At 35.1% G+C, this 24,925-nt stretch overlaps 1 protein-coding gene across 4 annotated transcripts in view; it reads left to right on the forward strand.

The window, feature by feature from the left end:
- Positions 1 to 545: 545 nt before the first annotated feature.
- Positions 546 to 24,925, forward strand: part of LOC143237900 (ubiquitin carboxyl-terminal hydrolase CYLD-like) — a 150,666-nt gene continuing 126,286 nt past the window's right edge. Inside the window, exons 1-2 of one of the 4 annotated variants that reach the window (XR_013020324.1) lie at positions 546 to 876; positions 8,892 to 9,426. Coding sequence is in view for 2 of the 4 variants with exons in the window: in XM_076477615.1 (XP_076333730.1) it covers positions 8,932 to 9,426 (495 nt within the window). In the remaining 2 variants the exon portion in view is untranslated. Of the gene's footprint in view, positions 877 to 8,026; positions 8,048 to 8,891; positions 9,427 to 18,278; positions 18,344 to 24,925 lie in introns of those variants that run through there. The other 3 variants (XM_076477615.1, XM_076477616.1, XM_076477617.1) reach the window with 3 other exon arrangements.

Consider the following 24,925-nt stretch of genomic DNA (forward strand, 5'->3'; position numbering starts at 1 on the left):
CTATACTGTTCGATCAATCCCACTATTTGTTGTTAAAAAATAGCCCAAGAGTCGGGGTGGGTGGTGATGACTAGCTGCCTTCCCTCTAGTTTTACGTTGCTAAATTAGGGACGCTAGCGAAGATAGCCCTCGTGTAGCTTTGCGCGAAATTCAAACCAAATTATAATTATATGAAAAACTGATACAGTGGCGTATTTAGATAGGGACTAAAGAGGGCACACAAAAATTTTTAGCCACTGGGCCAACACAAACTTAAATCCGCTACTGGACTGACATTTAATTTTCCTTGTGATTCTTATAATTTTAAAACCGCATAATGATTGTATTCCAATTATCAATACAATATGTACACTTTTACGGCAACAGAGGAACAAATCATTATCAAAAAGCGTATTTACTCCACTCTACCTGATTAAATTTGCGATCTTGATCAGTTCTAGTTGGTTGTTTTATTTTTTGTTTGCCTGTGGCGGATTTTGAGTTTAATTTGTATACGAACACGAAGTGACAGAACTATCTTCTCATTAAACTAATGTTACAACCTATTTAAAAAAAAAAAAGTTACATAAACGTTTCTTTCAAATTTATAAGGATTGTGAAGTAGTCATACGTTATAAATTTTTCGAATAAGTACATGAATGTCAAGTTGACTCTTCATACTGATAAGTAATCTATCAAAGCGTTTTACTGCGTCTGTTGTTATTGTGGATTAATGTGTGAAACGAACTCATTTGTTATGAACAATACTGACACTTATTCGTGTTGTCGTTACGATGTAAAGCCAAAGTTAATGCCGTTATTAAACTCAGTCTGAAAGAATGTGGGAATATGAGAGGTAAAATATATGAATCTGGAAAGAATGTGGGAAAATGAGAGGTAAGATATCTGAATCTGGAGCGCATCTATACATATAGTATTCCTTAGGATAAGGCGAAAACGACTTACTAGTAGAATTTAGTGGGAACTGTATGGTCTGTATTGATAATTCATTGTGTTGTGTTGTGTAAACTGTTTATTTAAAATTCATTATTAAAAAGTTAGCTATATCTTTTTACAATTTCATATTGTTTTGTAGCGGTAATTTAAAGATGAATTCGTTCTTTACATGTTTAATGGTTTTATAATTAATCATGCTATGAATACTGGTAAAGTAGTTTACCAAAGAAATGTTAGCGCAATGAATGGAACAGCCCTAGGGAGCGAACTGTTCTGTGTTCGTCAATCATCTTTGATATAAATATTAACCAATAATCAACAATGAAACTCTCAGCTGATGTGTAATGTATGTTTCTTTACAGTATATTGATAATAAAGATGCTCATCTTCTAACTGATACAAACATTATTTCACCGATATCAGCTGATCCCAAACTAGTTGATATTAAAAATCGAAAAAAACCAGTTTTACTCAGAGCTTGTCCTATGTTTTTTAGTTTTATTTTTCACCACGTACGTTGAATATATAAATCATTGTTTTAGGTCATTTGTAATGAGCTACATGTGTATATACAAGTGTGTTTGTGTGTTTCAATATATGTATCATGACATGACTTAACTTAATCACTGGTATCAATAATTTTTTTTGTATTTCTGAGGGAACAAGCTTAAGTTATAATCATTCTCTAATATTCTTAGACTGCAATTTCGCCTTTGCTTGTATGGGAAGCTTGGATACTTTCATAATATTGTTAAGTAAGTTTACAGTAGTTCTGAATAGTACTTCCATTGAATTTGATATTCATTTTGTTCACTGATGGTTAAGCATTTTATGCTTAATGATAGCTTGGCTTCTCATATGCCTATTGAAATTGTCACATATTGAAACAATAAACATGGACAACAAAAAAACCATTTGACCCTTCAAGGATATCCCTGCATGCCCATTCCTAAGAAAAAATTAATTTATTTAAATCAACTTTTATTTTTCAGATAAATCAACTATACCTGTCTTAAGTTCTTGTAAGCTAACATCTTCCAATACTACTGACAACAATTCATTCCATAGGCTAGGAGATCAAACAATATGACTATATTAATTCTGAGCTGGTTAGAAAATTGGGAAGTTTAAAAAATGATAAGGCTCCTCAGCCAGGTAGTATTTCCCCAATGATTTTAACAGAGATTAAAGATTAGAAATGTGAGCCACTTACTACTATTTTTTTTGTCAGTTCTTGAATAGTGAGCAGGTACCGATGATTGGAAGACAGCTAAGGTAACAACCTTTTTTAAGGGAGGTGATAGAAACTGTCTCAGTAATTATAAACTCATTATTCTTACAACAGTCATGGGAATATTTTTGAAATGTCTATTAAAAGATGCTTTGCAAAGTCATTTAACAAAGTTTAGAATTTTATTGGATAGTCAACATGGTTGACCATGGGAAAATTCTGCCATACAGATCTTTTGAATTCCTTGAAAAGGTAACTGATTATGTAGCTTAGGGTAAGGTGTATCTGGATTTTCTTAAAATATCTGATAAAGTGTCACATTAAATGGCTAGGTGTTGGGGATAAGTTAGTGAATTGGATAGAAGAGTGGTTGGATGGCAGAAAGCAGAGGGTTGTTAGAAATAGAGTTCAGTCAAACTGGATTAATGTTTCAAGTGAGATACCTCAGTCTTAGTACTTTTGCTTGCTTTTTTTTATAGCAATGATGTAGATGAAGGAATAGTCAATAAATTACTTAAATTTGCAAATATTGAGTGTTGCTAACTGTGACAAAGATGTTACTGATCTACAAAAGGATTTAGATCATTACTGAGTTGAGCAACTAAATGACAGATTAGTGATCAGTGATGGCAAGAAAACCCACTTGTAGAGAAAAATATATATTGTTTGCTCCTCTACATAAAAATTTTCTTAACCCAAACCAGCTGTTTTTACATATGTAAATGACAGATTGCTTTTAATTATAATAAATGCAAGTGGGTTATCATAATTTGAATTATAATTAGGATAGGAATAATGTCAATACTGTTATGAAGGGAAGAAATCTTGGTGTAATAGTTGATCAGTCTCTAAAGTTATCTAATCAGTATGCTGTCACAAGTAGGACAAATAGGATTTTAGGTTGCAACTTCAGCAATACTGAATACAAGTCTAAAGAGGCTATAGTTTCATTGTACAGAACACTGGTTAGGCCACATTTAAAATATTGTGTGTAGTCTTGTGTTCTTTACATTGAATTGTTTGAAAGGGTTCAGAGGAGGGTTACTAGAATGGTGCCTGGGATGAAGATGTTATCATACAAGGAAAGGCTGAAATTTTTCAAATTGTTTTCTCTTGAAAAAAAGAAGAGTTAGAGGGAATGTGATTGATGTGTTTAAGGTTGTAAATGGAATTGGTAGTGTTGGAGCAGCATCTTTTTTTTCATATTTAGTAGTAAAAATAATAGGAACATGTGACACAAATATAATTTTGGCAAGGTCGGAGTCATTTTAGCTAAGATTGTTTCATTTTTTTCTATAAGAGTGGTTTACCTTTGGGTTTCCTTCAGATGTTGTAGAGACAGTAAATTTAAAAGTTTAAAATAAAAAAACTTTATAAGTGTATGAATGATAAGGGCTGGCTTTAAGATTTTTTTAAAATTTACTTTTGAGTAAATTTAGTTTAAAGGATGGATTGGGTGAGATGAACCAGTAGATCCCATGTTGTTTCAAAACATTGTCACATAATTAAAACTGTTTCAACTGAAACTAACCTGGTCATTCTTTTTGAAATTCTCATTTTATTAATGAGGGTATCTGTTAAGGAATCATAATTCAAATAACAGTGTTGAATGTTTATCTTTCTTACTTTCTTCTACTATCAAATCCCTAATGGCCTCATTAGATGGTAATTGCATATTCTGCTTTGTGGAAGGTGATAATTGACTCATTTAACTGATTAAGTACTTGTGTGTTTAAATTGAAAGCCAAAAGGATAAAGAAAAATGGAAATGTGTGTTATTTCATGGTGTTCTTTCATTTATCTTGTCAGATATTCTAAAGTGATGAAGCCATTGTACAACATCTGACTGTTTCTAACTACCATATCAAAAATTACAGTAAAGAAGCCAGTCAGCTCTAGATGATGGATTCTAACACACACACACACACACACACACACACACACACACACACACACATGATAGATTATCTGTATAGTAAGATGAAGATCTTTAAATATTTCAGTAAACACAAGCAACAAAAGTTTAGATAGATTCATAAATTATATATTAGATTTCCCCTAGGTATGGATTCCTGTACATGGTGTGGGGACCTCCCAGGTAAGGTTCTTTCAGTTTACCTCTTCTGGGATCTGAACAACCACCCACATGTGTGCCATGCGTGGTGGCCCATGAAGGGGAGGAGAGGATCTTGGTGGTTGAGGAGCCCAACCCTGACACATCACTTTGGCCTTGAAATCCTGTAGACAGGCAGCACTTGGGTTATGGTCAACCAAGCACTAGTGTTGGATGTTTTCAACAGGTGTTGTGGACATTGTATCTGATGCTGGTGTTTGGGCATTGCTGCAGTGTCCTTGTTTGGCATTGTAGTGCATCCCCTTGTGGGTGGGGTCAGTGGGTGCCAAAATATTCATTTTTTCATGGATCCTCCAAATAAAAACTCAAATAAAATAATGAAAAAACAGTCCATAGGTAAATGACCATTTCTTGAAAATAATGAGCAGCAATCTTCAACATCTGTAACACCTGTCCCTCATTTTCTTATACTACATTCTCTTTCAGACAAACCTTTAGGGCAAATGTCTCCCTTTTTCATTCATGAGGGACTAGAGGGACTTGCTGGCTTTCCAACATCACTAAAGAAGCTTTGATCTGGTGACATATTTGTGGAAACATCCACATCTCAACACAGTGAATTCCTCCTCCACTCAAAGCCAATTGGAGATACAGCTATTGAAGTTACACCTTATGCTACTTTGATTTCATCGTGAGGAGTTATTGTTCAGAGGGATTTGAAGAACATTTCAGAGTTGGAGATTCTCGCTGGTTTCTCTACTCAAGGAGTTTCTGCAGTGAGGCATATTTCCACTCACAAGGATGGAATTACGATGCCAACCAGTGTCCTCATTCTGACATTTGCATCACCACGTATATCTGCTACCATTAAGGCAGGTTATCTTAATTGCAAGGTATGGCCATACATTCCAAACCCTCTCAGATGTTTCCAGTTTCAGTGGTTTGGTTACTCGAAGACATCATGTTGCGGTTTCTTGACGTGTGCTCGTTGAGGTGGCAATGACTATGATACCTGTGAGTGTGAAATGGACCCACATTACATCAATTGCAATGGCTCACACCTGTCCTAGTTTCATTCTTGCCCTAAATGGTTGGAAGAAAAAGATGTGCAGCATTTGAAAATGATTCAAAACATTAATTACTTTGAGGCTCGAAAGTTGCTATTCACCACTTCATCTCGGATGTATGCTGCTGAACTTTATTCCACTACTACAGTGGGAGTGCAGACAGATCTCTCTGTGCCTCCAAAAGAATTGTTCTCAAACCAAATGAAAAGACTTCTGACCTTCATGGTTAAAAACGTTGATGAATTAACTTCAACACCCATCTCTGTCCATCACATACATTTCAGCAAATCCCAAGATCCACTGGTTTTGGGTATGGGCATTTCTTTGGGTGCACCTTTTTCAAAAATTAAACTTTGTTTTGCTTTACCTTAATTTTGTTTTATTAATTTTGATAATTTTGTTTCAATTTTAAGTTTTTATGGGATGTTTGATGCAGATAACCTAGTTTATTTGTGCCATAAAACACCAAACTATCCAACCAATTTGTCAGTGTCCACTGTTAGTTATTGGGCTGCCCTATCCAACACTTTTCATTTCCCCATTTTCATAAATTCTTCTGCTCCTTAACTGTTTCCTTTCTTTTCTATATCTTTCATCTAGTTCATCCTTCCTGTGCTTTTATGCTTCTTAAAAAATCGTCTGAGTGTAGTTCTTCTTACCTTCCTGGTTTTCAATTGGAACCCATTACTGTGTGTGTTCTTTGTACTATCTTTCTCATAAGACCTATTTTCTCCTCCTGGCTTGTGATCATCATCATTCTGATATTTACAATATTAATGTTTATTACACTCTTTACCATTCCTTTTAGGCTTTCTTTTATCTTGAGTGTGCCTTCTTTCCTAAGACATTTGCTGCCTATATAGATTTAGTTTTTTCCTTTTTCTCACCATATACTTCCCATTATTACTTTTGTTTGGATCCATCCAAATAGTCTTCTTTGTCTTGTTCATTCCCTACATTATTTTGTCTCTCACAATGACTTATTTTGGGGTTTCTGTTCACACCTCTCTTCCATGGAAGCTCTCCATTTCCCATGATCTCTCTGCAATTACTCTCACCAGCTGGATTTGCTAACTCATATGACTGGATTATTATTACTTGTTCATTGAAAGCTGATGGTTGCACAGTGTTTCTTTGCATCATATATGTCATTTAACTGTGTTTAGCTGCTCTGATCTGCTGTCCTGTGGAGGAGATTATTCAAGCAGGTGTGTGGAAAACTTCCAGTACATTTGTTGAGCTGTGTTGTCTTTGTTGGCTATCATCTTCCTCCTGTGGTAATTTTTCACACATCTGTTTGCCTCTAACTGGGCTAAATTGATATATTATTATTATTTTTTGTCTTGTTCCATTGCTTATAATTGCATACGAGGATCCAACTTAGTGGCAATTGTTGCCTGGTCAGGTGTACTGATTTCTATATATTAGCATTACATTTGTATACATTTATAATTCTCACTGTGAATATGGGGTGCTTCTGTAAGACCACTGGCTGTTTTTTTGGTGGGATGTATACCTAGATTTATATATAAATATATATCTATGTATATAAGATTTATTGTTACTTATGTATATTGTGAGTGTCGCTCATTGGCTCCATGAGTAAAGTGGATAGGGATTTTTGCCCATCCCTACTGGCCTTTGCTTCTTTAAATTGGAGTCTTTCTGTTTTTGAAAGTAGGGAAATGCAAATGCCTGTTGCACTCTCAAGTTTGTTATTCCCCTCTGGACTCTCCAGTGTGTATCCTCCCCTTTTCTTCTAGTGGAGAATGGGAGTACTTGCTACTGCTGGTTCGCAGTTGCTAAAGTGGTGGATGGACTATGGAAGCTTTCTGAAAAGTGAGTTTTATGTGATTTACCAAATCAAAATTCATTGTTCCTGTGTACCCACTCGGAGAAAAGAGTATAGTTGTCATTCTATCTAACACTTGACATTACTCAATAATATCCTGAGGCACTTCCTCTGGATGTTTTCTGCCTGGACAGACTGCACTTGCCATACTCAGTAACATCACAAGGTGCTTCTCCTAGATGTTTTTTGCCCTGGCAGACTGCTTCTGTTAATCTCTCAATATCTTAAGAACAAGAGTGAAAAAGTTTATGCATGACTCTTTCATTGGATGTTTTCTGCCAGGATGGATCATAATTAACATAATCAGACATATACGAAGGTGCTTTCCCCAGATGTATTGCTCAGATTTATCACACTTGGTTATCATAATATATATCAGTATTACAAACTTATGCAAGAGGCTTCCTCTGTTTTTGCTCAGATGGCCTGCATTTGGCATAACACCTCTTATCCAAAATGTGCTTCCGTTTAGTGTTTTTTGCCCATGTGATCCATTCATGGCCTATTCTTATATATTTGATAGCCCTTTAGCTCTTGCCACATAGAATTCTGTCTGATTCTTCAGCATCTTCCTCAGCTCTACCTATCATTGTATTATATGTTCACTCTTGATATTTACATGGATGACTTAGGTGCTGTCTGTTGTCCATCAGGAGAAATGATATTACATGACATGGTGCCTGGCTAGTAAATGCACTCTTGTATGACTTCCTGTATTCATTACTGAGCAAAGAGCATACCTGTTCCAGAAGCAGTGCTATAACACTCTGGTGTGTTTCCTTTTCTAATTATGGCACACTTGTTTTTTTGCAGTGGTTGTTCTCAGCTTGTTTGACTGATACTGAGCCTTAACAAGCCCCTTCCACCTTTACAGTTTCTAGCCTTAGGTGAGTGGAGGTAGTATCATTTCAGAAGTTAATGTTTTCTAACACTGAAAATATATTTCCAGTAGTGACTTACATCTCTCACCCATTTCATGCCCTTTCTTTCCATTCATATGCCAGTGTTTCAAGTTTGTATCTACCAATTTTCAAAAATGAAGATTGTGCTAATAGGTGGCACAGTATAATTGGTGGAGCATAATAACATGATCAGTACATGTTGCTGCAATGCTACCAAAAGTGGAGGAGTATAAAAAAAATTGGTGTGATGTTGGAAATTTGAGAAATGCTTTGAGGACAACTCAAAACTGAGATAACTTTTGGTGAGAAAAGATAGGTACCTAGCTTAACTACATTTTCAGTGTTAGAAAATGTTAACCTTAGTGATTAAGTAATTCTGTTGTTCATTCTGGTGGAGGGGTATTTACTGTTATTTTCAGTGTCAATTTTGAATGATGTGAGTGAACCATCCCTAAGCTTCTTGTCCATTGCTTTTTGTTACTTTTTTTTCATTGCTGAGGCAGCAAAGAAATTTGGTATGAGAATTAAAAGGTTTGTAGAGATATATATAATTTAGGAGTGAGTGGGTAGATGGTGGATGAAAATTTTTCTTGCAGTGACTTGTATTGGTTTTCTTAAATTTTTTGCAATAACAGCAATTTTAAAGTTTTTATTTTTTTGTTTCACTGTACTAAAGCATTGCCATGTATTATAAGCTTATTTATAGGAATATAATAATTTAAATATTGTTGTATAAACATACAACAAAGAATCAGTTTACATATGTTTACATTTTAATGAATTCCTAAGTTCAAGAAATGATATCCTTTTAATGTTTTTTTCTCTGTAGATGAAAAGAGAATTATAATCCACATAAAATGTGATGGAGCATGAGTGAACTTATCCACCAACGGAGATTTTTACTTCTGGTTGACTGTCTTGCTGAAAACTTAAATGCTGATCATGAAGAATCTGCATCTTTACAAGTTGGAAAATTCCATTTAAAAGAAAGAGAGGTGCAGATACACCGGGGTACTCTGCTAGCAGAACTTAACCCTCAAGAACATCTCAAAAATTGTTGTTCCCAAAACATGTATTGCCTACAATCAGTTGATGATGACATGGTTGCTGTGACTTGCCTTTCTCCTGAGATTGAAGAACTCACATCCTTTGAATCTGACATTTTACTTCCTGTTAATCCCATCCAGGAAAGAATTAAAGTTTTCTTCAACAAACAATGGCTTAGAGAGGCTGCTATAATTTCTGAAGGTTCATTTGTCACTGTTAATTTTAGTGAAGGAAGTGAGCTAGCAGTGGGGATTGTTAAATATAAAGGCATTGTAACTGAAATAGGACAGGGAATAATGTTTGGTGTAGAGCTTTTGGTATGTATTATTTTTTATTTAAACAACCTTAACTTAAAGTAGATGTTTAAATATTTTGTGGTTTGTAAAATTAAAGCTTGTGCTCTTAATATATTCATAAAAAAGAGTCACAGTATTGACTTTCAGTTGTAACATGTCATTATATGGTAAGATATAACAAACTTAAATGTAGAAATTTATGTTTAATTTTAGATACAGTAGCTATAAATATTCTTATACTGAAAGTACCTTAAAAATTCTGAGTTGAGAATTTTTTGAGGAACTGCAACAGATTATGAAAATAAGTTATGAATACAAGTTTTTCTAGCAAAATTACAAAAGTTTTGTTATTAAATCCTACAATTCAGAACAGTCAGATGTATCTTTGAAATATGAAAATCTTTTCATTGTTAATTTGCTCTCATACCGTAAACAAACATGTAAGTGTAGTTCTTAATGCCCTTGAAACAATGCAGAGCATGCATCAACTTATCCATATTTCTCCACTCACCTACATTCCATGCTGCTTATTGCAATTGCATGAGGAGGATGTGTATAAGTACTACATTTCCATCATAATCCAAATTTCATAGTTTAAGTCATGCTTGAAACCATATAACACCAAGTTATGGATTATGGAGTAAAAGTAATGCTAATATACTTCCTCCTTATGCAAAGAGGATGAGTGGAGAATAATAAGTAAGTTGACACCTGCTCTTCATGGTGTTAGTGACATTCAGAACATCAGTTGCATGTTTGTTGACAGCATGAGAGCAACTCAACAGAGACAGGCTTTTTGTATTGGAAGGTAAGTATCTCTTTGAAATAAATTTTAATTCTAAATATGTAAAACTATATATCAGAAGTAGGTTTAAAACTTTAAACAAATATTATACTCATAGGTATTTGAAATGTTATTCCTACCAAGAGAACATAAGTACATTGTTAACTGTATATCAGTGCCTGTAATTGGAAGTACATATGTTGGCAATGTTTTTAAATGTTTTATGAATCATAATAGGATTTATTTATTTTGTATACATCAAATAAATCGTGCACTTATCAGAGCTGGATGATTAACTGGTTTAATCGGTATAATTGAAAACCTATGATTTTTCATTATTATTTTTTTTATTAATTCAAGGTTGTTCAGCTCTACTAAGAAGTGTAGTGACTCACAAAAATTGACAAATAAAAATTAGTGTTTTTGATTATTAATATTTTCAATTATTCCTTCTATGCAAGTCTCTTGTAAGAATCATTGATCAGCTCAAAATAATTGATTAATAAGCCTAAAGATTAATTGTTTAACAAAAACACCACATCATTCACCTCTACATATAATGATATTCTGAAGTTACAGCTGCATTATGACAGGAAAATCAAGTAAGTAAAATAATCTTAGTAAAACTTTGAAATTGTATATCTTTTGCTGATTCAAAATTAGAGGTGTTTACAATAATTAAAAAGAATGTGGGAAGCATCTGTAGTTAACATGATTTTTATTACAAAAGTTAGGCTTATTGGTTTGTAATGCTTTAGCTGTTTTAGGGATTTAGACCTTAAGCCTATTGTAATGGGTATCCCTTTAAATTCCTTTCTATGCAATTTGTTGGCTTACATTCAAAATTTAATTAAACAATGTCATTGTATATCAATGAAATAAACATAATGAATTTTGTAGTTTTAAGTTACTTAAGTTTTAATTCATTTTATTTGTTTAAATCTTTAAAAAAAAGTTAAATTTCAATTTTGTTGTCATGTGACTCATGAACTAGGAAAAACCTCTGTTTTGAATAAGATAACTCCAGTCTAGTAGAAGTATGTCTAGACAATAAGTACATTTACGTATCTATATGAAATTACTTATGTGTACCCTATCCTCCAGTGAGCCCTGTATAGGTTGGTGATTTTACAATCTGCCAATCAATTTCCTTTCTATCCCTTAAGTGTACAATATTGACCAGTGAAGACTGTTTTTACATGTTTTGTTCATGTCTTTGAAGTCACAAGAAATTTATTTGTTCTCTCATTGCCTTATTTCTGCTTGATAAATATTAATTTAGATTATCCATGAATGTATCTTAATTATGCACAACAAACAACATATCTTTAGGACATTGCTTTCATCTATACAACATAAATAGTTTCACAGTGACATTAGCTTGTCATGCTAGTAAATAATTTTGAAAAAATATGTAAAAACTGAACTAAGACAACCTTTTACTAGTTGCTCATTATGAGATTTATTTAAACTTGCCTGTATGTGTGTATAAGCATTTCTTCTCACTGATTAACAAGACTTTGTACAGTAATACTATAACAATATGTTAAAGCTTATTCCCACAGCTGATTATCTGAAATCATAGTGCACCACACATTCTATATACCTGTAAGCAGCATCAGTATTTTCAGTCAGCAGATGGTACAGTTAATGGTACATTTCAATAATTAAAACTAAAGATTGAAATTTACAGCTTTATAGTTGTGATTTTTGTGACTTTAGTAGTGCTACAGCAATATTATTCTGTTGGAGGGTTAGTTGGATCAATATTAAAATATACACATGCTTCTAGGTTCAAGAAACCATATGAATGTTGACATACAATAATTCTCAGCTCCTATGATTTGTTACTAATAATCATTATATTTTTGTCATCTGAGTGCTAAGAAAGCAAAGGTTGCAAATTTCTTTCAACTCTACAATATAACTGTCTCATTCTATTCATAGCTGCTAGTCAGTTCATTATCTTAGCCATAATAAATTAGATACCATGTCATTACAACACTTGATGTTCTGAACAGTCTGACATGTCTTTTTCTGACTTACCATACTCTTCAAGGGAAATAATTTTGATCTTTTTTCTCAACTGAGTTGAGAAAGTTAGTAACATTACTCTTAAACTTTTCATGTCTACCAATCCCAGAGTTCTGGGCCAAGCAGTGCTGTGGAGTTTTAACTGTAGCTCATGGTTTCAGCTCATACATGCTTTCAGTCACCATGTGACTATTAAAGCTTTTAGTTTATATTTTAAACTGAAATATCAGGCCCAGTTCAAGCACAACTGAGTTTTTGCCATGCTACAAGAGAATAATCTCCTTGTTTGAACTGTCATTCCTTTATTTTTGACTTTTATGCCATCATAAACAGCATGCCATCATTCTAACCAGTTTGCTCCAAACTTAAAAGCTTTGCAAGCAAATAACTAACAATTTGTACATCTCATTCAGTGAGGTCATCATACTGAGAATAATATAGTGAAGGTGCATCTTCATCACACCTAATCCTCAGCCCAACTTATCAAATAATAAATTAAGTCTAGTTTTTGAGCAGAGTAGACAGACGTTCGATGTTTTGAAACCAAATGTCTGTTGCTCAGGCAACTTTGTCAGCCATAATCTCTTTGAAGTGTCTGAGAATAGATATTCTTTGGTCCATATTGTATAGTGATTGATAATAACTAGCACCTCTCATTTATTGTCTGGATTTTTTTTTACCAATGTTGTTGCTTCTTCTGAGTTGTATCCATACAGTACAATGTCTGCATCACATCATTTTACTGTTAATGCATCCAATTTTTCAGACACAGACACTCAAATTCCCAACTATTTAAGAATTTACATGTACTTGTCATTCATGGTGCATTAGGTGTTGTATTATGTTGTTGCTGATCAATGGATGAAGTTTTTGAAAGAGGTTTTGAAATTTCAGGAACATTATCACTGACTAAGCTATCTATGACATGTGAATGAAAGTGAAAAGTGGAGTTTAGAAAGCTTTTACTTTGCTGAAGAAGAAAAGTTTAATTTACACTTTCCTGTGACAGTGCTAATACATAGAATTTAAGCTAATAAATGACAACTGGATTAACAATATTCCAACAGTTGCCCCTTTAAATGCAAAGTTACTATGTTACATTCAAAAGTTAAATACCCTCACTATCAATGTATGTGAAAGAAATAACATTGTAATGTATGTTGTGATTTGAAGTTGTATGTTATTTATGTTTTTAAGTCCTTTATTTCAAAAGAAACTTTCAGAAACTTCTTAAAACTCTAAATGTATTGTCACATAACCAGTGAGCTAGGAATATTCTCCACTTTGGCTCTCTGTATCTGCAGTAATACAGTAGTAGTTGTGTAGATGTACATTTAGATTTTAATATGCTTATCTAATCTAATCTTCCAATAAAGTACATGTCCTTATTTCACATAAATAGCTATTATTTTTCAGTGCTTCTCTCTATATGCAATCTGTTTTGCATGCCACAAGCCCTCAGCTTTCACGTACCTCACGATCAACAAGATACAACTGTGTCTTGCATGCTAATCATCATGTAGCATCTCTCCACTAATAGGAGCATGACATACCCTCCTGATGTATGTGACTCCTTCCGTTTTATTCTCCTGAACTGATTCTTCTGGTTTGGGAGTGCTATTGCCAAGATGTTTTTGTTTATACTCTTTTCCCATGTTTTTTTAACTTTCATACAAAGTGAAGATAATTTCTTCCTACTTCACTTTATCAGTTTTAAGTGATAACTTGTTTTTATTGTTCTTCAAATGTTTTTTTTTTGGTTTTCACTAAAGCTTATGTTCCACTTAAAAAAAATGTTATAATTTCCTTTCAGCACAATAATCCAAGTTTTGGATGGCAATATTCGACTGTGAAATTGTTCACTTTAATACATTGGGAGACTGATCATTATATGAGTTGGCCTTTGTTGGGCATTGAGTTTGGGGGCCCACACATTTAGAATACTGTTATTGCTCTGTGGATAGTTTTGCTATTAATATTATTATTTGTAGTTATTTGTGAATAACATATCATGCATGTAGTTAAATTTATACCTACTTCTTGTAATGTTAGGGTTTTTTTTAATTAATGCTTAGTGATATCCTTTGTCCTACAGTGGTAGATTAGGCTTAATATATGTCTTTGTTATTTTATGTTTAAATGTTATTCATCTCACTACATACATAAGGTTAAATATATTCTTTCTTCAACAAATACTTGTGGTGCTGTCTTGGTTTTGCTTAATGTGGCATTAGGTACTAGGTCTAGATGTCCTTTGTCTCCAGTTCTTCATCTACTTGCTTTGGCTGTCAATACATTTAGGCAGGATTGGGACCTGTTTATATCTTTATTTCTCATCCCATTCATTTTCTTTCCAAGGTGATTTCATTTGTCATTGCCACTCTATGTTAGATCTTTCTGATTACCACTACTTGGCTGACACAGATCTAGTTTTCTTGGCTGCTTCAGATTGAGCTGTTCTTTTTCTTTCTGATCTGTTTTTATTTTTCCTATCACTTTGGAGGCTCATGTGGCATGTTCTTTCTTTTCATTTCCTTTCATATCCCACCCTTATTCCTGGTCAGATCTGGATTGCCTTGTGTATCCGATACATGCTCTCTGTTGTTTCATTGCCTTCAAGGCTTCATTCTGTTGGTTCTCATTAGTGCTGTTTCATTCCTTTGCATCATTCCTCTGTTTATAACTTTTTCCTTCCCTCTTTACCCTTTTTATTCAGTTTTTGATTCATTTTTTCTCTTCCTTCTTTCCTATTTCTAATAATCAGTTTTTGGTGTCTTAATGCTGATCAGGCACCTTCACTGTTACCTGCAACTTGCCCTTGTCATGCTTAGGAGTTACTTCTTCCATTGACAAATTGAGCTACACTGCATAGGTTTATCTCCCATTTTCTAATTTGGGTAGCTGTTTCTTCTTTATCCACCTGTTACCATTTTTCACTCTTTGGTGAGACTATGACTGGGTAAGATACTCTTTTGTATGTATACCTCTTATTTTTATAGGCATGCCCCTTTTTATTCTTTATAGATCCTGCTCTCTGGCAAGTAGTGTCTGTACAGGTATACTTAAAATAGTCAAATCTGCCCAATAAGACCAGGATGACTTAAAAATTATAATTTTCATGGCCACTAAATGCATATTGTTGAGATGAGGTGTTTCACAAGATTGCTTGTAGGATTCATTCATAATATATTTGCTATATTCATAAGCATACTCTGGATTGTACTAACCCATGGACTTCATGGATAAAGCATAAGGGTATAGTTGCCCATCCCTGCAATTCCTTAAATTGAATAAACCAGAAGTGTTCTCTTTATTAGAATGAGGTTATTGTAGTTTCCTGATGTGCTGTGTTGGCATTCTTCCAGACGTTCCACTGCATTTTCTTCCCTTGTTTTTTCCTTTAGTGCAATATGAGATTCCTTACTACTTTTCAGTTCCAATGTGATTGTGATATATGATACAAACAATAATGAATCCATTCAGTTAAGAGTAGGGTGGTGGTGTTCTGCTGGTGTAGATGATGAGATTTCTTCCAATCTGATGCTTCATATTTATTATTCCAATCATCCAGATATTGGATTCCCAAACTGGTCAAACATTATATCATTTTGCTATCATGTTGTGTTCAAAGATCAGTGGAAATGATATTTCCCTGTGGTTTGCTGAGCCTGAAGTGAAAACAGTATGATCCTCTTTCTTACCTCCACTTTTATGTATTTTCATGGTGGCTGGATTTTGGTTTGTAGTTGACTTTCCAGCAGTATGATTTTCTTTCCAATGACCATGTGGGCGTTGGTTTCCTATAGTTCAATTTTTTAATGAGCTTGACTTGCAGTGTACAGTCACACCCTAGCCTCTCTCTACCTTGGTACAAGTCCTTTTTAGTGTCACCCACATTACTATCATCTATGTGATTGAGATTCAGATATTGGATGGTTCAGATCCTTATCTTGCCATTGTTCTCTCTCTGTTGAATATGTTCCTCTCTTTTTCTGTCTATGTCTGTTTCACCTCTTTCCATACTGGGCATAAAGTATACCTGATACAGAAGTGGTGTGACCTCCCATGTACGATCCTCCATTATGTGGATACCCCTTTTAGGGCATTCTTTGCATGCTTTCAAAGGATCTTTTTTTCTTTTCCTCACACCAGTTCTTTCACCTATTCTTTGTGGAGTTCTAGCTATTCATATGAGTGGATATAATGTGTCTTATTGAAAGTTATAATTTTCTAATACTGAAAATGTATTTCTGATAAGTATTTACCTCCTCTAGAACTTTTCTCCCCACTGGAAACTGGCTCTTCATTTTTCTGCCAGAACTCAAAGTGATAGTTCAGTAGAATTGAATTGAGGGAATCACGTGTGTTTGGAGGGTGTTTCATGCTCCTATTTGTGGAGGGTTGTGATATGATAATTTGCATGCAAGATATAATTGAACCATGTTAATCATAGAGAACTTGGGTGCTCAAGGCTTGTAGCTTGCAAAAAGCTTCTTTGTATATAGGTGGCAGCACTGAACAAGAATAGCTATTTATATAAATGGAGGATACATTTTTAGTATTGGAAAATTATAACTTTTGACTTGTACATTTAAAAGATATCTGAATGAATTGAAACACGTAAAATATTTTTTTAGTTACTTACAGTTTCAATGCCCACCTTCAGTAGATTTATTTGAGCTTTATAACCTACATGTATGTCTGTACAAAATGTGTATATTCATTAGAAAGAAGTTATTTTATACAAAAAGTAATTAATGGTTATTTTGAAATTGGCAAGCAGTTCTTATCATGAGTTGTATGAATTGACTACAATGTTGTTGGTTGCTTGATGGACTATAGCACATATGATTCTTTCTTACCTAAATGTGTTAGAGATATAGTTTAAATTGTTTTTACCTCTTACTTTTATATTTTAGTTAATTATATAATAGTTATGTTTCATAGTACGTAATTAAAAGATTCAAATATACATCATACTTTGTTTGAATCCTTCACTATTATGCAGTGCATGAGAATTTTGCGCATCTGCCAGAGTTATATGTAATATCCTTTGAGGCCACTGTTGATATTTTCAAAATGAATATTAATTGGTAAAGGTCAAGAAACGAAATAAATACAATAAAACACCTGAAACTGAACAAAACGAAAATCTTTAAATATATTTTACAAAAAAATTAAAAGGGATGCTTTTTTCTTCTGTTTCCTAATTGATTTTTATTTCTTTGCATTGTACATTGATGATAATAGCTTGCATTATATGGAAAATAAAATAGAAAATGACATAAATATTTAACTTAAAAATCTTTTGACATTCTTTAAGGAGGTTCAAGAGATTATGCAAATGAAATGTAAAAACTTTAAGATGAAGAAAAATATTTTTATACTTAAAAATCACCTTGCACTTGATTTGTTAAGAGTTTGAGTGCAAGTAACTACATTAAATAAGTAAAATATTTTTAGTAAAAATACTTGATTATAATGCCATTCTTTGCATAAAGGATAATTATAATTTTTAACAAAATTTTCACAAAAAATACATATTGCATATGGGAAATTGCTGAGTTATTGCCTATTTCCTATAAATATACAGGAAATTACAATTTTGGTATCTCTCACCTGTATGAAGTTTATCCAAATTATAATGACTGTATGTTTCAAATGTCTTTCATGTTGTTCAAAAACTTATCATTATTCCTTCTAAAGAGATAAATATATACAGTTTTGCAGAGCATGAAAACATGCTATGTAGGTGGCTATCTTTAGTTGTTGGAGTCACAATTTAAAAGTGTGGTAATCTTGAGATTGTTTTTAAGTCTGTTTTGATTGAAAAGCAGATATAAATAAATAATTATATCATTTTATCAGATATATATATATATATATGTTATTAGTGGGTCAAAATAAACAATCAATTTCCTTTAAAGTGTATGTAATATAAATAATCACTTCAAACCTTTCTAAGAAACTGTATAATTTAAGAAATATATATTACTACAGATTGTAATTTTAGTATTTGCTCTACTATGATGTAGAACACAGATAGGCAGCAAGTACAGTTACGAAGGCAAGTGAAGTTAGTTGATCCTAATTCTTGTGACAGTAAAGAAGACCAAGAAGGTATAGATAGAAATATTGTGAATGTCTAAGACAGTTATCAAATAACTAATATAAAATTATAGAGGGGAAATTTATGGAGAGAGACTTGCCACTACATATGTCTTTTGAAATAAATAGTACAAGTGTTAGTGTGAAGTAGGAACTTAAACTTCCCATTCTTTTGTTAATATGAAAAGATATTTTATTTATAGATCTAATAGTAGTCTTCTATCACATTCATAATATAAGCCAATTTTGCTTTGGTGCAATATGTAGTCTATATTGTTTAAGTTTTGAATTTAATATTATCTACAGTACAACATGTTTAACTGTATCTATCCAGTATAGTTCATCGATTTCAGCTGAGTCTGAGGTTATTTCTGGAGCAAAATTCATGTCCACATCTGCAAAAATCTCAAAGAACAAGTTAGTTGAATAGATTATGAGGTCAGTAAAAGAGAACAAAAGTTTCAGACCAACTGAAAGATGGACAGATTATGGCTTGAAACTGAACAGAATAAAAAATGGTGTTCCTATCATTTCACATATTACAATCAGGTTGTTATGTGAAGCAACAGTAATGTTTTCATGAGGAAAATAACAACTATGAAGCTACAGCTTATCAAAATCCATTAATCAGTTATCCTAGTGATATGCACAGGCAATGTGAAGTTGCAAAAATTGCTCAACCTGAAAAGCAGCCTAAAGTTAACGTGACTTCAAAACTATATGAAGCCAACAAATAACTGACATTCAAAAGATTTGTGACTGCATTCAAAATTACAAAATGTGCTCAGTCATATAAAGCTTTCACTGGTGATCTTCAGCTTTTAAAAAGGTATGGTAGATCTCAGCATGCTAATATTACATTAAGGTATTCTTCTGATAAAGGTTTTGCAGAGTTTGTGAAATTAATTGCTGAATATTTGAATGTGGCTTTGTTTATTGATATTCAAGACAGCAGTATTATGTGTTGATATTAGAGATATTTTTCTTTGGAGAAAGAAATTGTGTATGTGGCTCAATGTGAAGAAAAACTGAAATTAAACACATTGCAAGGATTGACCTAACAAACTTAGAGTTACCTTGAGAGTTTTTGTCACTAGAAAGAGGACAAAAAGTTGAAAGCATAATTGACATTTTGGTTAAAAGTCTGAGTATTTTTGTCAGGAGCAATTTATTCTATTCAGAAAAGATTCAAAGATGTGCTTGAAAAAGAAGAAAATGTGTGTCAAAATGCTCAGATTTTCAAAGTGAAATATTGGGATATAAATAAAGAAATATTTAGGTAGCTTTGGTCAATATGTTGTTTAATCCTCAATAAAGTGTTTTAGCAAAAATATGTAGTATAAAGGCATTTAATAGGATTTAATCCTTCTTATGTGTAGTTAAATGGGACCAGTTCAAACATGCCACAGTAAACACATTGGTGAATGAACAAGTTAGCTAAAAAAATATACTAAGTAGAGTATTGTAAGCTCATAAAAAGAGGTTTACCTGTCATGTTCTTATTCTTGACACTCTTCTTCCAGTTTGAATATTTTATTCTGTTTTCACCTTCAATCTACTATTCATTTTTTGCTTCCTCATTTTCTCAGCTTGTTTGTCCAACATTTTTACTCTTTTGTGGGGCTATGCATTGCTATCCTGACAGTTTTACTGGTGTGGGTTTGCAGTAATCTCTTCTTACTGCCCTGTTTTCTTATTCAGCTAATGCCACTCTCACTTGTTTTGGTTCTGAGGTATGCTACAGGGGATTATTTATTTTCTGGAGTTAGACACCCTCTATTTATCTCAGGGAACTTCATTTGAGAACGTACCCTTTATGCAGACCTTTAGAATAATTTTTTATTCTGTGGCCTCTTCTTATAAGAGATAAACCATTATTGGGCCCTGCAATCAGTTGTTTCTGGAACCACCCCTGAGCTTTGTTCCTATGGAATGTTATTTCTTCCACATTTTCCACATGTATATTCACTTTAGAGAAAACCTTTATGTCTTAGAGGATTTCTCATAAGAACTACTATTGTCATTTTCATCACAATGTTTCACATTTTCTTCTTTATGTGTACCCCTTTGCTTAGTTGCATACAGTATGGACAGGTTTATTTGTTTTTTCTGGTGGGGTAGCTATTTATCAATACAGGTGGATGATTTATTGATTCTGATCCATTTGTTATGCCCTATTTTTCAGATTGCCCAACTATTTGTCATGTAATTTCCTTTTCATCTGCCCCTCGGTATGGATTCCTGTACGTGGTGAGGGGACCTCCCAGGGGAAGGTTCTGTTCTTTCTGGTTACCTCCTGTGGGATCTAAACATTCACCCACATGTTTGCCATGTGTGGTGACCCGTGAAGTGGAGGAGAGGATCCTGGTGGTTGAGGGGTCCAACCCTAACACACCACTTTGGCCTTGAATTCCTGTAGACGGGCAGCCTTTGGGTGGCCCCCTTGGGTCAATCAGCTGATCCACTTGGGCTAGAGTCAACCAAGTACCAGTGTTGGAAGTTCTCAATGGGTGTTGTGGACATTGTGTCTGATGCTGGTGTTTGAGTATAGTGCTCACAAAACTCTGGTGTTACTGCAATGTCCTTGCATGACATTGTAGTGCGTCCCTTCGTAGGGCTCCATGGTGGGTGGGGTCAGTGGGCACCAAAATTTTCTTTTTTTCCTATGGATCCTACTACAAAAATATTAAATACAATAGTGAAAAAAACAGTCAATAGGTAAATGACCACATCTGGAAGACTCTGATCAGTAATCTTCAACGTCTGTACCACCAGTTGTACCTCATTTTCTCATCCTGCATTCTCTTTCAGAAAAACCTTTAGGGCAAATGTTCCCCTTTTTTATTTAGAAGGGACTGGAGGGACTTGCTGGCTCTCCAAAGTCAGTAAGCTTCGATCTGGAGACATATTGGTTGAAACATCCACATTCCAACACAGTGAACTCCTCTTGAATTCAAAGGCTATTGGGGATGTACCTATTGAGATTACCCCTCATGCTACCTTGAATTCATCACGAAGAGTTATTGTTGAGAAGGATTTGAAGGACATCCCTGAGTCAGAGATTCTTGCTGGTTTCTCCACTCAAGGAGTTTCTGCAGTGAGGCGCATCTCCACTCGCAAAGATGGAATTGCACTGCCGACAAATATCCACATTTTGAGATTCACATCACCACGTGCACTTGCCACGATCATGGTAGGTTATCTAAATTGCAAGGTACGGCCATACATTCCAAACCTTCTCTGATGTTTCCAATGTCAGAGGTTCAGCCACTCAAAGACGTCACGCCATGGTTTCCTGACATGTGCTCGTTGTGGTGGCAAGGACCACGATGCCTATGAGTGTGAAACGGACCCACATTGTGTCAACTGCAATGGTTCTCACCCTTCCTACTTTAATTCTTGCCCTAAATGGTTGGAGGAAAAAGAGGTGCAGCATTTGAAAATGACTCATAACATTACTTATCCTGAGGCTTGTAAATTGCTGTCCACCACTTCATCTCAGACATATGCTGCTGTACTTCATTCCACAGCTACAGTGGGAGTGCAGACAGATCTCTCTGTGCCTCCAAGAGAATCATTCTCAAAACAAATGAAAAGCCTTTTCTCACCTCCATGGTTAAAAAAGTTGATAAATCAACTTCTACACCCATCTCTGTTCCTCCCATACGTTCCAACAAACCCCAAGATCCACATTCTTTGGTTCCAGGTACAGGCATTTCTTCAGATACATCTTTTTCTCCCACCCTAAGTTGCAAAACAATCATTCATTCGCATCCTCAGTCTATGGAATCCTCTTCCAACAACAAAGACCTGCCCAATCGACCCAGGGCAGGATGCAAGGAGGTCAATAAACACCCCCTGAATAAGGACAGTAAGGAAAAAAGACATGGTTGTAAACAGTAGGGTTCTGCAGCCAATTTGCCTACACATCATTAAAAATGGCCACCTACATACAATGGAACTGTCGAGGTTTACGTCATAATCTGGATTATATCAAAACACTGATTGCCTCCTACCATTCTATATATCTTTCCTTACAAGAAACATTTCTAAAACCTGCTGATACAGTCACCTTTTGGCAGTTTTCTCTGTACAGAAATGACAGGTTATGTGATGGACAAGTACATGGAGGGGTGGCAATATTGGTTGATCAGCATGTGCCCACCCTGTCTTTGTCACTCAACACAACCTAGGAGGCCGTAGCCATCCATGTTTCCTTGCTTCATACCATCACTGTTTGTTCTCTCTATCTGTTACCTGGAGAGACAGATGATCAATCAGACCTTGATGAACAGTTGCTGTTTCCCTTTCTAATTCTGGGGGATTTTAACAGACACCATCCCCTCTGGGGAAGTGCTGGTATTGATATGAGGGGTTGCTCTATAGAGCATATGCTCTCTGATCACAACCTTTCTCTTTTCAATACTGGTTCTTCCACTTATTTTCACACACCTAGTCAGTCCTTTACTGCTATTGATCTCTTGGTTTGCTCCTCTTCATTTTTCATGGAAGGTTGACAATAATCCACGAGGCAGTGATCATTTTCCTATACTTTTGACAGAGTGGCCTTGGTTGATGGCACCCTACCTGCGTGCCCCAGTGGAAGCTGGATCAGGCAGACTGGTTCACTTTCACTAATTTCACAGAACTTGATCCTGCCATCATCTGTCAGCCATCAATAGACAACTGTGTGGCAGCAGAAACTGACTGTATTATACAAGCAGCTGCTCTATGTATTCCTAAAACCTCGACACGTGTTCCACTATATCCTCGTCTGTGTTGGAATCCTGCCTGCAACATGGCATGGAAGGCTCAAAAACGGGCCTGGGATACTTTCCATAGATATCCCACACTTTCAAACCCCATCACTTTCCAGTGGGCCCGTGCACATGCTAGGTGGGTAAGACGTCAAAGCCAGAAGGAATCTTGGATTAAGTTCACAACTGGCATATCTTCTACGACCAGTTCCAATGTCGTATGGAACAGGGTTCGATAGGTCAGTGGGCACTACAATTCTGCTCTCCTCTCGATCATACTCTCTGATGGCCAAGAAGTGGCTGATGTCTGGAGCATCCCCGATACTTTAGGTGAAAGCTTTTGCTGGGTATCTAGAACTTCTGTTTGTTCCTCCACCTTCATGGCCATCAAGACTTGGGCAGAGCATTCACCTCTTTCCTTTTGAACTGACTATTTCTGACTAGAATGGTTCCTTTTCACTGGTGGAACTGAAACTGGTCCTTCATTGGTCTGGCAGTACATCTGTTGGACCAGATGATGTGCACTATGACATGCTGTGCCATTTCTTTCCTGCTTCTTTTGATATTCTTCTCATTGTTTTTAACCGGATCTGGCAGGAGAATTTTTTTCCTATTGCCTGGCACCAGGCTATCATCTTACCTTTCTCTAAGCTTGGGAAAGATCCCAAGATTCCTTAAAACTACTGTTCAATTGCTTTGACAAGCTGTCTCTGTAAGACCTTAAAGAGGATGGTTAATGCTTGTCTTGTTTGGTTCCTCGAATCAAACAACCTCCTCTCGCCCACTCAGTGTGGGTTCCGACGACATCACTCCACCATGGACCTCACTCCACCATGGACCACCTAATTAGACTTGAAATGTCAATCAGAGAAGCCTTTCTCAAACAACAACATCTTGTGTCAATATTCTTTGACATTGAGAAGGCTTATGACACAACATGGAGGTATGGTATTTTGCATGACCTCCATACATATGGGTTGCATGGCCATTTACCCATTTTTATTAAAAATTTTTTAATGGACAGAAGATTCCAAATTCGTGTGGGTTCGACACTTTCCCGTTCTTTTCTACAGGAACTTGGAGTCCCTCAGGGCTATGTTTTGAGTGTCACATTTTTCAGTATCAAGATTAATACCATCACTGAACAACTCCCTCTCACTGTTACAAATGGGCTCTATGTCGATGACTTTTACATCTCATGTCAATCGTCGAACATGAGATATATTGAACGGCAACTACAAACTGCCCTCGATCGTGTACTGAAGTGGACCACAGCAAATGGCTTTAATTTCTCTCTCTTTAAAACCATTTGCATGCACTTTTGCTGCCAACGGGGTATTCACCCTGGTCCTGAACTCTGTATCAGTGAAGTTTTGCTGCTTGTGGTCCCAGAGACCAAGTTCTTGGGGCTTATTTTTGACCATAAACTGACCTTTATACTGCTCATTAAGCAGCCATGGGCCAAATGTACAAGAGCACTGAACATCCTCTGTGTCCTCTCTACCAGCAGTGGGGGAGCGGATTGATGTTTTATATTTAAAAATATATCGTATTCTTATTTGATCAAAACTCGACTATGGAACACTGGTCTATAACTCTGCCAGACCTTCGTCCTTAAAGATGCTGGACCCCATTCATCATCAAGGACTTCAACTCTGCACTATGGCTTTCTGCACCTCCCCAGTTCAAAGCTTATACGTAGAATCTCATGAACCTTCTCTGCACCTTTGCCATTTGCATCTGTCTTTACTATATTCCTTGAAATTTTATTCCTTACCAAAGCATCCCACCTGGGGATGTGCTTTCCTTCCTCGGTGGGCCATGCTTTTTCAGAACA

The sequence above is a fragment of the Tachypleus tridentatus genome, chromosome 13 (genome assembly GCF_004210375.1).
Source record: "Tachypleus tridentatus isolate NWPU-2018 chromosome 13, ASM421037v1, whole genome shotgun sequence".
Classification (NCBI taxonomy): Eukaryota; Metazoa; Arthropoda; class Merostomata; order Xiphosura; family Limulidae; genus Tachypleus; species Tachypleus tridentatus.